A 15,176-nucleotide genomic window follows, 5' to 3' on the forward strand; every position below is an offset into this window, starting at 1 on the left:
TGTTCTAGGTTCTCACACAATGGATCAGCCTATCAAAAAAAGTAACTGAAAGGCAAATTTAGTAAGGTTTGTCTTGCAGGCATAACACCTTAATATTTATGGTACAATACCATATTAATAAATACTTTCAATTTTGTGAAAGGCAACCACTAAATTCCCCAAGGCTACAGCTGTCTAATTCAACTGTTGAAAAAGCAGTAACAAAAAACACAGGCTGAGAAATCCCTTGACTTCACAAATTTGGACTTGATTCTAAAATGCATCATGGGAGAACCTTGATTATCAGTAAGAGGTTGGATACTGATGGATATTAAAACAGACAATCAACTCACTGAAAACACAAAAAAATAAACCTCAATCAACCAAACAGCACTTTCTTTAATCAGGACACAAGGGGGGGAAAAAAAGGAGTTTTTATATTTCTCTACTGATTGACCTTAGAGCTGGAATTAGTGTGCTTGTAAATACAAACTCATTATGTAATGGTGCATGGTATAGCCAAAGGCTAATTGTATTATTTTACTGCACATCAAACTATTCAGTTTCAGGATGGCTACACCAGATGCATAATTCTTCCTCTTCTTTCTTTCTCTCCCCTAACCTTTCATATTTATTCTAAGGATAAGAATATTTATAAAAAGAATAAATATAAGTGTTTCTGCTAAAAAGAAAAAAAACAACCTCACCAAGAATTAAGAATTAATCAATAATTATGTAGCCTGAATTTAACTCCTAGTTCATGGCAAGACTGCAATGCAAAGGCAGAGCTGTTCAAAGTAAACAGCTGAAAATTCTAAGAAGCATTTATGCCAATTAAAAAACAGTTAACATCTGAATGATCTAGAGGCATTTTCCACACTTGGATTCTGTGAATGTCTGGTTGGCATATGGCTAACCCAGATCGCTAACAGGGGGCAGAAAGCTCTTAAACATTTCATTATCAGTTTATAGTTTAATTCCTAGGACACCCTGTCACCCACACACAAACCAGCTCGATGCACTGGTGGTACCTGCACACTGCCTGAGCTGGGACACTCACTGAGCACTTTCCCAGCTCACAGGGATATTTATTATCTCTCCATTAAGTCTAGTTTGTCATACAGCTGCAAAAAGGCAGACTTCATGTTCTTAAACACAACTGCAGACTGAACAAGCTGAATGTCACTTACCAATAATGCCTCCATATTATTCACTTTAAGCTAAAATTAAGTTCTCGGAGGTTTTCAATTTAAACATCACAATGTAAATTTTAATGTAAATGAGTCTTCTAATTTAATACACTGAAGTATTTATCTTCTACACCTATGGCATCAGCTGTTAAACATTGATTGGTGGGATAAATACAAAAAACACAAGTCTGATTTTGTATCATCCTCCTTACATTAGGGCACACTTCCACCTTCCCACCTCATTCATCACAATATGATTAGGCTGTGACACTTTTCCTGTGTTCACTCTATTTGCAGAAACAGAAAGACCACAGCAGTTTTTTTTGCTGATCCTATTTCCCATTTTGTCAGAATTTCACTCTATAATCTATATCTCACTCTATAATCTTTTGAATATTTTACACTTCAACAGAATTATTACTAAGCCACAATTTCCTTAGCTTGTATCTGCTGAGTAATACATACAGTTCAATTAACTTAACTCTGGGATGACAGCACATTTGTAACATTCTCAAACATTTCAAGACATCCTGATATGGGAACACAAGTTAGCATAACCTCCCCTGCTTGCAAAGTTGATGTTAAGCAATGCTTTCCCTTGTGTTTTTCTGGTATTTGGTATCACTTTCCTTCCACTCCTCTCACATTACATTCCAAGCTTTATTAAAGAAAAGCCCCTTTATGTGAATCAGGAACATACGAAATTTCAGAACAACCACAGCATCAAATTGCAATTGTTACACCTAAGAGTTTTTCTGAAGATTTTTTTTTTCAGACAATTAGTTAAATAAATATAATTTCTTCATATTTTAACAGCTATAAAATGACACTGCAGTTGGACTTCTTTTGATGCTTGTTATTGATAAAATATACAGTACTGATTTCACATTTAGGCTACACTTAAACTTCAACATCAGCTGACTTTAACATCTGTTCAACTCTGATCTGAATAAATCCACAACAGAAATTTCCACATTATGCATCTTCTGAAGTCTGCACTTCACCCTGGGGCGTTGTCCACACTCCGCCTACTTAAGGAAACTGTTGTTTCTCACACTAAAATTATAAATTAAAACAGACACACATATGCCCACTGCACACATAAGTGCTGAATGAGGTTCCTGGTGTCATGTTTGATAAAATCAGAGTAATATCATCATGATACCAGAATTATATCTGCAATGTTTAACAGTATCTCTATTTGTGCTCATATTAGCCTTGAAAATATTCATATTTTTCATGCTAACAGCAAGAACTGACCCTCCCACCCCAATACTCCCATTGCCCCCCATTCCCCAAATCTGTAAGATTACAGAAAATCACTATCTAGGGTCAATGTCATCCAGTGAAGATAATCCACGTTCAAAGCAGCTATCCAGATTCCCTTTATCATCAAATGCAGAGAAAGAGGCATGTGCAGGGGCAAATTCACTGTATCCTAAAGGCAGATCAGTCAAAAACAGGCCAAGATGAATGGATCAGTAATTACTAATGCATGTCTGCTGGCCAAAGGGAGTTTAGAAGAGAAACCTGAATGACATGTAGATAGTTACATAGTCAATCTAAAGTTAGATCAGTTGAATAAGACCCAAGTACCTATCAGAAACTTTTGATGTGGAGTCTGCAGTGTAATTATTCTTGTAATAAAGTGAAGCAAAATGGAGTATTTAGGAGCCTGGCCCAATTTACCTGAAAAAATACCAAACTCACCCATGCTCAGCATTTAGACTGAAAGCATCTGACCCCATTTAAAGCAATGATGTGTATTTTAAATTTGTATTTATATTCTCACTAAAGGTATGGAAAAAGCCTTCAAGTATAGACATTCACACATTCATTTCATGCATCCAGATTTGCAATTTTATCTCCAGATGCTAATTTCTGGTTGAAAGTTTTTGTCACATGTGCATTCAGCTGTTTATATCTGAAAGGCCAAAACACCTCAATCATTTAAAATCTTAGTTTCAAAGACTCTAATGCATTTCACCATTATATAAATATTTATACACACACACACATATATATACACACACACATATGAAAGAAGTTCTTTATGGCATTAGTTTTTAATGTATCTCCTCATATTTCAAATGGCATAGGACCACAGATAATGGCAGTGGCATTTCTAGATCTCATTTTCCTTTTGTCCAAACTTCGCAGAAGTCTTTTCTCTTTCATATGTATTTAATTTTTAATTAGAACTTTTAGCGTGGTAATAAAAATGTCCCAAAGAATGCACTCTTTATGCAAACAAAATAAATTTCTAAAGAGTATTGTGTTTGAACTGAATGGAAAAATGGATTATTTGTTGGTTCCATCAGTTAGTTACATGCCTTCATCAGTCTGAACATAACTTTTATTTCCTAGAGTAATCCATCACAGTGACATTTTATCCTAGAGTTAAACATGAAAGCTTTAATGAAATTCTTCCACAGCTTTCAGCACGTTGCAGGTTTACTAAAATTATGTGCCCAGCCAGACATCCTGTGCTATGGCTCCTTATGTGCAAGCCTTCAGTCTCAAAAACAACTTTGACACAAATACAGCTTTGTTTACATGAGGAAATTTTGATTGTCAAGTGGTTTATTGAATACAATCACCTTATAAATTTTCCTGTAACTCCATCAGTGAGAATTCAAACATTTTTAATCCCTCATTTTTGAGGTTATACAGTACTGAGATCTTCACAAGAAATCAAACTAAAATTTATCATTTGTGAAGTATGTTTGTCTCTCCTTAGCTAGAAAAAATTATCTGAGGCTACTTTTCTGCCTTGTAGAACACTGGGATGGTTACTTTTTAACTTTGAAAAGTTCCAACAGGTTTAATTTCAATTAAGCCTATGAGAACAAATCACATAGAAATAATTTCAGAAACAATTTTTCAAAGTATACAAGAGTAAATCTATATGCTGCTGAGGATGAAGCACAATAAAGCATCATTGAGATAATCTGTAGTTAAAATGATGGTGTATGACTTATGATTAAGCTTCATTACCTGCAGAGCAAGGGGCTTCCATCTCATATTTTTCAGTAAAGCTGGTGCTGAGGTAAGCATGCTCTGAGGTCGCTTTTTCAAAGTTAAGATAACACCACTCGGATCCTCTCGTAGTGCATTCACCAAATTTTTCAACTGCCACCCCACCTGGTAACCAGTAAAATCATTACAATAAAATTGAGGTACATTATTCAATATGTAATGTTCCCTTTTTAAATAAGATTAGTAAATAACATAAAGGAGTGTATATATACCATAAAGGAGATTAAGTCTAGAAATGTCTAAACTTAATTACTGCATAAAAATCACATAAACTGAAATAATTACTATAATGCATTAAGATGTATATGCATCATTTCAGGTTTTAGAATTAATAACTTATTTCACTGCAAATGCACAATTAAATCTCAAGGCGTTTTCAAACTCAAATGTGAGCTCTGGTACACAGACTTTAGAGACTAGAAAGTTAAAAAGCCCTGGCTTTTGCATTGACAGTTCATTTCAAAACTGAGCATTTTGTACTTTGTGGTTACTATTCAAAGGTCACTAACCACATATAGTCATACACTACTACTCCTAGCAGCTTATGCAGGCACAAACCAGTTCAGGAAAACCTACTCTTCACACTGCTATAAAAATGAAGCCAGAATCACAAGGCCTTTTTTAAAACAGTGCTTCTTTCATGATGATTTCAGAAACAAATACAGTAAACCAATGAAAGAAATGTAGTCCAGTCACTACGCATTAGCCCAAAATAAAATTTTCCTAATTTAATTGCAGCATTTTGAAATATTTTAAAATTAAAACGTTGATTAAAATGGAAAGCAATAAGTTTCTATTTATAAATCCAAGGAGTCTGAATAATTTATACTGCATTTTTGGAAAAAGTACTTTAAATACTAAAACATTTTAATTTATGACAATGGTTTTAAGTCTGAATATGGCCTGATTACAAGGTACCCATTGCAAAATGCTTTAGGATAGTAAAAGCATGCTTTTTGAAGTTTGGCACCTAGACTGGCAATACATACAATCATACATCCCTTCAAAATCTTGGCCTGTAGACCCAGAAAGTGATTATTTCTGTGAATTTGACAGCTTTTCTACCTCTTTTTTCTCTGTCCCCCACCCCTGCCACGCTAAACAAACAAGTACATTTCCCTAATTTGTAAATGATCACAGTTATGGCTATTTTCCTTCTTTCACAATTTGTAAAAGAACACTGTCAAGAAGAAAATTATCCAGCTGAGAAGAGGAAAAACAAAGATCTAGAACTTTGAAGTGATAAGGTTATTTTACATTTGAATAATACATTTGAAAAATCCAATTAGCAGTGTGAACAACGAGCACAGATGCTCCTTATCACTGGTATAGTGCTACATGACACAAACATATATTACCTATGCTTAAGCAAAATAATCACATGTAGGTTGTTGCTACTTATTTTGTGCCTTATTTCATATTACACCAAGTAATACCTCACTTATTTTAAGAACTGCTTCTCCCAAACAAGCCACTTGAGCCAACAGTGATTTTACCAACAACCCTGAATCAGAGACATAGCTCAAATCCCATCACCCTTTCTTCAGCTCCTGTGAACCTACCTGTCCTGTTTCCACCACAAAGCCCAATATATCCAGGATGCACTTCTACAGTAAGATTATTGTATTCAAAGAAAAAGGGTATTGATAACATGCATCTTCACAGAATATTTTTCAGCTTTCTCAGAAAACTTGTAAGCATGCTGAAATCTTTATTTTTACTCCCATGTACTAGGCATATGGCTATTATACTTCAAACAAAATGAAACATTAAATTAACCAATTGCATCTCAATTCCCACATCCCACTGAAGTTTTGTCTTTCAACAACATTTAAACAAAATATCTTTGAGCCCAAGCTTTGTGTGTAAGGACATAGCAATCTTATAAAAAAAACCCCTTACTATTTACAATACTGTTTTCTTATTTTAGAGACTCCCACCACTGCTTAGAAGCAATATATTCCCTACAGTTACATCATGTCACTGTGGGCATATGTGAGCTTTCATTTGCTAACCAAAAGAAGGAATCATTGGCCTGCAGTTCATGTAAGCTATCTCTGTACCTAAGGTACTGCACACTGTAATTCTCTAATGCAACAACTGAAGAGGGATTAGAGGAGCAGAATCCTTCTGCTGAACAAAGCAGCACAGGGAGCCTTGAGGAGAACATGACTTGACCTCAGTTATGGAGTCAGGATGTAAAGTTCTTCCCAACTAAATTGGTAGGACACTGCATGTGAAAACTGTACTTTAAAGCCATCTGTTTCTCATTGAAATAGCCAGAGGAATATAAATAAAACTGGGGCTTTTTGGCTATCCTAGCATTTTAAAAATTATTTTAAATGCACTTTCATACTTTGCAGAGATAAACTGCCTTGTGTATTTGAAATATGCATTACATTGCAATAAATGGGAGATTATCTAGTCTCTTCATAGGAGTTTGGGGGATTAAAGCAAAAAATAGCTTCAAAGCACTAAATCTGATGTATGTAATTTAGAAGCTCATGAATAAAAACAATTTAACTTAATTTTTCACAGTGAAATTCTGAGTTTACTATAAATTTCAAATGAAGTTCATCCTCTGCTTTTATCTAGTTTCCTGACAAAAGTTTTCTGGCTGTTCAGACAGGCTTCTTATAATTTGAACAGAAAGAACTAAATTGGCCTAAGAGGAACAATTCACATAAAAGGTAGTCAACAATCAATTGAAGGAAATCAATGCCCTCATAGGAGGCCTGGTTTTCAGTTCCAGCATAGTTCAGATCCTCTCAAAATTCATTCTGACACTGACAAAACAATTTTTTTTGAGGAGGTCAGGCTGCAAAGCAGAAAAAGCAGGGACTACATCTGGAACTGAAAACTTTTTCAGAATTCCACTTCAGTTACACGTAAGCTACCCTTTAACTACAATTTGGTTTTATTCTCTGTAACATCTCCTTTCTCATTACCACAGTTAAAAATTTGCAACTTCAATTCATCAAATTTTTTGAGCAGAATTTTCTAAGTTCCTATCATATTATCCTTGCCCATTGTACTGCAAAAAGGACAGTAACAAGAAAGTTTCAACACTGGTTTGAAAATTCAATATATATGTAAGAGGACTGTATTAGCAGACAACTGTTCTTATACTAAAATAACCTGAGCAATTTATTTTGAAAATAGTGCACTATGCTGACCAGGTGGCCCATTTTTTATGGGGCAAGGAAGATACTGTTGCTTGTTTTAACATAAAATTACATTGTTAAACTAGTGCCACCTGGAAGCAGCAGCCAGGAGAGGTGTCTGATGGCAGCCTAAGCCCAGCATTGCGTTTCGCTGCCCAGGCCTGAATCCCTGTGCAGCTCATGGCCACCAGGACAGCCACTGGTGCCCTGAGGGTCTTGGTGAGATGGTTTTGCCAACATTACAGCAGCTCTGCTGGAGGAGTCTGCCAGGGCAGGGAGGGACACAAGGGGTGACCCACACCTATGGACTGGTGGCCCAAGGCCAGATCCACAGTGTTTCTGGGGTGACACAGGCAGGGGCACCACACTCCCAAAGCAGAGGGAACCCAGCAGAAAGACACAGCCTGCACACAGGGTGCCTACAGCACCAGCATCAGGCCACCTCCACATTTCTCATTCATTCCACCATTCATGCCCAGGGACTGTGGCCAGGCTGGGAAGCCTCACCAGGGTGCTCCAGAGTCACTCAGGACACCCAGGTTCCTTCAGCAGGGCAAGAGCGGCACACGGGAGGGACAGCCCTGACACATCCTCCTCCTGTCCTTGCCAAGCACCCACTAACCCAAACCACAGGAAGCTTTAGCAAAGGGTGCTGTTAGAAGTCCCCATCCACCACCTGGAAAAAAACATGCTTGTGAGCAAGCTGAGATACATTTAAAAGATCACTATGCTTCTTTGGCTTTCAGCAAGTCCATCAGGATGACACTTACAATAGCCTGAAATTAAACTTTTATTTTGAATTCCTATTCTAAGTTGTCAAGAATTTCACTTTTAAATAATTAAAAGTTTTTCTTAAATAGGTTTTCCCCCCCAAATTAACCTATTACCCCCTTGTGACAAGCTTAGAAGATTGGCAATAATCTTGCCTTTTCTGAAAGTAACCACAACCATTCATTGAATCTTTTTGTCACTCAGCTGCACTCATGACAGTATTCCCATAGTCCTGTGCTCATTCATGAGTACTGCTGTAGGTTATGATCCAGAAAGGAGATCTGTAAAGTATTTGAGCAGGCAGCTCAAATACAATTGGATGGCCCTGCACTAACTATTTTTAGGATGCTATGAAATAACCTACAGTCTGAAAAATCCATGACTTGTATCCCCAGAGAACAGCTACATCATTTAAAAGCAGTGTGCAAACCCAATACACAGTGCAACCACAGCATTGAGAGGGTGGGATAACAGACAAATGGTAAAGAGAACAGAGTTCTTATTTTTACAGGCATAATTCTATTCTAAGGGTGACCCATGAAAGTTACTGAAAGCTTCCTGCATCCATGAAAACAAAACCGTTATTTTTTTTTCCATTACTTCAATTATTTCCTGACTTGCAGATTTTTAAAAGGTAAAAGTAGTAATATCTTTACACTTTTGAAGGAAAAATAATACCTTGCTGCTAAATATAATCTGCTAAGCCATTTCCTATTTTCTAACTCTGGGAATATGCAAAATCCACTCTATTGTCTAATTTTAAAAAGTTGGTGGACTGGGAAGATAAACAAAATTATTTTTTTTTCAATGTTCCCTGTAATCAGTTGCATGCACCCAGAGTACTTTGACTGATCAACATTTCAGGCTTCAACTTTTCAGCTAAAAAACCTGAACAATTTCTAGGAGCAAAAATGCATTCACCTTAAAAAATAGATTTTTTCAAGACTTCCATATCAAACACTATCTTGCATTTAATGAAAAAAAAATAGTGCATAAGAAAAAAATCCCCAACACTGCACTTCAAATAACAAATATCAAACATAGCACATTGTTAAGCAACTCAGAATCTGACAAGAAATTCAACAGCGTCATGCTGTTAAATTAGCAAACTGATTTCCATGAACACTGGCCAGGAACAAGCTCAGTCAGCTACTAGCCCCATGAAACAAATGTAAGTAGCAAGTATCTTCTTCCCTTTCCTTTGCTGCAGATGCCTGAAAAGGTGAAAAATTAATGGAAAGCCATAGGTCTTCTGTCTCCAGAAAATATAACTAGTGAGGAAACCACAAAAGGATGTTTACAGCATGGACCACCACAGAGGTGAAAGCTGTGTCTGTATGCAGTAGGGGAGGCAATGTCAGGAGAGCAGGACATGTCTTTTCAGGGATTTATCCAGGTTCTTAAGCTAGCATGATAATAGCATCCCACTAGCATAATGGTTTTCTCCTAAAGAGGAAAGGTTAATAATACTGTGATTGCATAGGCTGCAATTCTAATTAAAGAGTATCTTGGCTACATTATTTAAATCAATGCAATTCTAATTCAATGTTAAAAGTCAGTTCTGTGCATCCTTAAAATGTCACTGATCATACTGCACTGTATCATTGCCCAAAGTCACAACAATACAGTTTGTATGTAAAGTACATTGAAAAAAACCACATCTCTTACTTGAATGATTCCTGATATTTCACTAAATCTTCTGCTTACAACCACCAAACCATGAAATAAGTGATTTTTAAATTCATTTTTGGCTATGTACACTAAAGATCACAATTAAGAGACTTTCCCAAGAATAAACTAAGTTAGGATCCAAATTGAGAGTTGAGTGCAGAAATCACCACCTCTCATTAAGCTGCCCTAAACACATTTCCTTGTCAGAACACGTATCTGACTCAGAGCTTAACTTCCACAAGTACAGCAAAGTACCACCATAATTCAACAAACTTGAAAATATTAGTAACATGACTACAGAGCACCTCAGTATAGGAGGCAACCATCTGTATTATCCATGAGGGAACTAAAATGTGATTTATCCAGAAACAGAGAATCAGTTTTGTACTGAAGCTTGGACACTGTTTAATAGCAATGCTTACCTTTCATTTTGTACTGATACAATCAACCTTCAGCTCAGAGCTACCCCATTGCTTTTGAGTCATTGCTAGTACAACATCCTAGAACAAATAAATGAGCATATTTGTTGGAAGAGCAGACTCCAACTTTATGGGTTTGGTTATATATTTTACAGACATAAAGGTCAGTTACTAGGTACAATTTCTAAGGAAGAAGGGTCTCATTTCCCCATTTTAGGGTATGGCTCTAAAAAATGGGGTCGGTTCCAGCTCAGATTTGGTGCACCTCTGAAATTCAAAGCATTTTCCTTCACTTGGGTACCTGCAGTGACTGGCTGTCTGCAGTGTGGCATTTATAAGGCATCTGTCTCTTCAACCAGGAGCACAGATATTCAGAAAAGACAGCTACTGGCAATTTGAAAGGTTTTTACTCAACTCTCCATCTAGTTTCAGAACATGGATCTCTGCACTTTCTATCCTCAGAAGGACTAAACTCAGTCAAATACTTTCAAATACTACAAAGGTGTTTCAAGCACCAAGATGTGCATAACTTCCATGGGGGCAAAGCATTGTGCTGATGGGACTATGGAAACACAAACCCCAATCATACAATAGGCAAGAAACCATTAGCTCCTTGCACTGGCATATGGGCAATGAGGGCTCTGGTCCCAATTCCCACACACCACTTCTTTTATGTAATATAAATGCAATACAAACTAACACACACTGCAGAGAACAGGGTCTGGGAGCCCTGTTGTGATGAGCAGGCCCTACCCATTTCTTCAGCAAGGACACAGAAATTAAACTCTTACGAACAAAGGTGCTGCCACCAGAGTCCCTGCTTGGCCTCATTTCCAAGGGCTTCCAGGGAATATATGGAGAGCCCGGGTGCCTATTCATTTCAGCAAGGCTTCTGCCAAAGGACAGTATCCCCCCAGCCTAGAAAGAGGCATTTCAGCATCCTTGGGTGGCCTCTGGTGAATGCTAAGAAATCTCAAGTGCTATCTAAACAGGCACAAAGAGCTGGTGGCAGGAGCTGGAGGCTGAGGCAGAATTTAGGCAGACTGGGTCACACCCTGCTTTCTCACAGATTAAGCTGCAGTATGGATGTGGATGGCTTCCCTCCTCCTCAGGGGAGAGGAAGAGCCAAGTTCTCCACATGTCATGTGGCATAAGTAATGTGCTCTTCAGAAGTGACCCTGCAGTATTAACCCCCAGCCACGTTTGCCATACAGGAACTCATTTTTGTGCCCCTGTGCTTCATCTCACCGTGGGAATTTGACTTGTGTGTGTGCATTGCACAGTCTCATCCCCAAATGCTTGTCCTGGAATTACAACAAACATATGGAAACATACATGCATACACATATGCATATTTCTTTCAGATTAGATTTACATTATCAAAACTTATTATTTTAGAATGATTCCAGTGAGTCAGTAATTCCAACAGTCTTTGACCTCCTGCAGATTTCCAGTGTATAAATTACTTGAGATCCCCAGCTAAAGTGCTGTTGCCCTTGAAGCAGATGTTTCTTGAGACTGAATTCATACAGTGAAAATAAATTAAGCCATTACATAGAAATTGTCAAAAAACCCCAGAATTAAGGACACTAATCACCAAGCAAACTGAAAAAAAAATCCAAATTGAAAATAAGCCTGTAAGCAAACTTATGCAGCATCACTTAGCTAAAGGGAGGACAGGGATATGGAGTTAAAAGAATTTGTCTTAAAAACGCAGGAATTATGTAGTCGTGATAGAGCTTTTCTTTTTTTTTCATTTTACTTCCATTAAAATAATCGACCATAGACTATGTACTCTGTTCAAGCCACTGAGTTGTTTGAATCCAGTACTAAGTTCTTTTAAATAAAAATTTACGTGCTCACAGTATATTTACTCAAATCATAGAATTTCCCTTGCTTTATTTTTTCCTCCCATGGGAGCATGGATTTGCTTTTCTTACTGTTTTGATCTATTTTTACAACAACTATCACTGTCTTACACTTCCTCACCTCACAGTTAGCTCCAAATTTCATCAGAATAAGACAACAGATTATGCAACAGAACATCAGGCTTGCACCTGAAGATCAGCTGTGTCATGTACACAGCTGTTACCTGCACAAAGCACAGAAGTATTCAAAATTATTCCATCTTAACTCATATATGGACCAGGCTGTGCACGACTGTAATGTCAGTTGTGTTAAATATGCACAACATTGAAGACATCTCTCCTTAAGCTTTCATCATCTTTTCTACAGAGTAGTTCAATTTTCAGCAACCTCAGTTAAAAGGAAATTATTAGCAGCAGAATAACACCTGCCTTCCTTTCCAAATACACACACCTGAACATACACTAACAGTAAGCCTTTTTAACCTCCTCTTATGAGACAAAAAGAGGTACATAATCTATATTCTGTTCTACAGGCATCAAAAATGTTAACAATAGAAAACTCTAATTCTACTTAATATCTGCTACCTGGCAAAAAAATACTCTAAGTATATATTCTGAAATAATAATTTCAACTGCAGAATTTACAGTATTCTTACTATAGACAACATACTGTTAAAATTTTAACTGCCTGCAAATACAAATTGTACCAAGATTTGTAGCCAGCAGCAACTACTGAGAATATGAAAATAATTTTTATCAGCAATATATGCAAAACATTTTGGCAGTATATTGTCTTTCAATATTTATGTTGAAAATATTAATACCATTTAGAGCACCACATAAAGGGTTTTTTTTTCCTATGGAAATGCTTCCATGTGGGGAAAAAAAAAAAAAACAACAAAACAGAAAAAACTCTCTAAAATAAAACCATTAAAATACATCATCTTCCAGTGTGTTCTGTGCAGAAAGATGAATTTATCAATTAGGTCACAAAAATACTCTACAGAACACTGCAGCAGTTTTTAGCAAACACATCCTCAGGAGTATAGTCCTAAGTATAGCTTGTATAAAAATACTAGACTCCGATATGGACTCAGAAACGTGGCTATTGTCAGTGGTGACACTATGAACGCCCACCAGTGACAGTGACACTCACAGAAAAAGTCAATTGGTGTCTGCAGAGGATTTTTTACCACAATTACACTGTTTTTAAAAGATATTTTGGTGCCCAAAAGTCAGCCCAGGTGTGTATTCCTAAACAACAGCTGTACAGAGCAACTTATGTCCTCAACTACTAAAGAATTTTTTCCCCCAAAGAAAAACAATTTAAGAACTCAGTTATGAATTTTGTCTGCTGAATGTTGTCCCTGTATGTTCATATAATCACACAAGTAAAGTACCAGGGCTCAATAGCAGTAGAGTTGTCCATTCTGGGGTACAGCCAGGACAGAATAAAAGAAATCTGGTTTTGATTGAGCTGTAGGACAGCAAATGGCATTTGGTGAGCAAGACCACAATCAGCTGGCAGGGAATACCTCTAGAAATACAATGTATGGGTACTGAAGCCATGTCCCAGTCCTATGTGATGAAGAGCATCTCTTCTTGCACCAACTTCTTCTTGAGAGAACTTCCTGAAAGGACTTGAACAGCAACATCAACCTTTCAGTGCTTGACTGTTCACAGCTCCGTCAGTTCCACACCAATCCCACAGATGAGGTTTACCATGCCCAGCACATATTCTAGAGCACCAAACTGCAGCAGAGGGTCAGGACCAGGTGCTCTGGAGCACAGAACCAAGAGCACACTGGATGTGAGATGTCAGTGCCCAGGCTACAGGACCAATTGTGCCAAAAAGTATGGACCCCTTATCCTGGCAAACTACAAAGAGTTTAGAACAGAGCACTACAGAACTAGGTTACTTCCATAAAGACTTCCATGAACATTTCTGGATAGCCCTATAAAAGTTATAAATGTAAATTCAACCTTTAAGACTAAATATTTTTGTTAACATTTACCAAACTTCTATAAACAGAGAAAGTCCAAGAATTCAGAAAGTATTAAAAGCATGATTTGGGAGCTGTTCCTCTATCTCCTCCTCCATAAAACCCCATGCCTGACAGCAACAGAAGGATATTCAACAAAAAGCTTATTTCCCTCAACTTTCATGAACTTGCTGCATTTTTTTTTTGTTCAAGTCAAGTCTCACAAGAAAATAAAAGTACTGTTTTAAATAAAGATGTTGCGAATGGAAGTTATATAAGGTGTCAAATACCTTATGTTAAAAGCTGGAATGACCTGGCTGTCCCCTCCCTTGTACAGTTGATGCCTTAAGTTTTAGCTTTTGTATTTTCCAGATTCTGTACTGCATTAGTACATAACTCTGAACTTCATATAAAGTGTCAGCAGGTTCTCTTCACAGTTTAGCTAAGCAAAACAATCCTTTTCCAGCCTGAGAACCAAGGACACCATTGCAGCTTCAGGCCCAAAAAGTTTAAACAGCACTGAATTGAGGAGAGCAGTCTGAGAGAACAGGATTTCATAACCTGAAGCTGTAATTGGACAATTAACTCCAGTATGTAAATGGACCAAAACTTACAAAAGTATAAAAACTCCTGACCCATCATCCGTCTTGGGTGGAGCCTTGGCCAGGCTCTTGTACTGCCCAAGGTGTGTACTTTGAAGGCCTTTTAATAAATACCTTCTTAAGTTATTCCTTGAACACTGTCTAGCCTCTGTTCCAGGTAGCTTCTCAGGGCATCACTGTTCCAACCCACTTCCCCACTAAGGCTCTTTAGAAATACAGACTCATTAAAAGCCAAGCTAACAAGGCCATAAATTAAATACCTGTGTTAACAAAAGCCTAGCTGGATCCGAAACAGTGAAGAAAAAACAAACAAATATTTGCAACACAATTTTTCTACTTAGAGGTGTTTTGTTTGGTTGTCCCCCCAGAATAATAAGCCATCTACTGCAAACTCCATTTTGGGTGCATACACTCTAGAGATTCACTTGGACCCCAAGTTCAGAATTTTTTATGAGCTGGAATTTACCATCTTCCAAAAAATCCTAAGACAT

The 15,176-nt window shown here is 37.3% G+C and overlaps 1 protein-coding gene across 7 annotated transcripts in view; it reads right to left on the bottom strand.

The window, feature by feature from the left end:
- The window catches only part of CNKSR2 (connector enhancer of kinase suppressor of Ras 2), a 207,506-nt gene that overhangs the window by 91,653 nt on the left and 100,677 nt on the right, over positions 1-15,176 (bottom strand). For 5 of the 7 annotated variants that reach the window (XM_077172438.1, XM_054655123.2, XM_077172472.1 and 2 more), the window contains one exon: positions 4,167-4,313. The exons of the other annotated variants lie outside the window; for them this stretch is intronic. In XM_077172438.1, the coding sequence (XP_077028553.1) occupies positions 4,167-4,313 (147 nt within the window). The remainder of the gene's footprint in view (positions 1-4,166; positions 4,314-15,176) is intronic. 7 annotated transcript variants of the gene reach the window in all.

Source organism: Agelaius phoeniceus, chromosome 2 (genome assembly GCF_051311805.1).
Source record: "Agelaius phoeniceus isolate bAgePho1 chromosome 2, bAgePho1.hap1, whole genome shotgun sequence".
NCBI classification, from domain to species: domain Eukaryota; kingdom Metazoa; phylum Chordata; class Aves; order Passeriformes; family Icteridae; genus Agelaius; species Agelaius phoeniceus.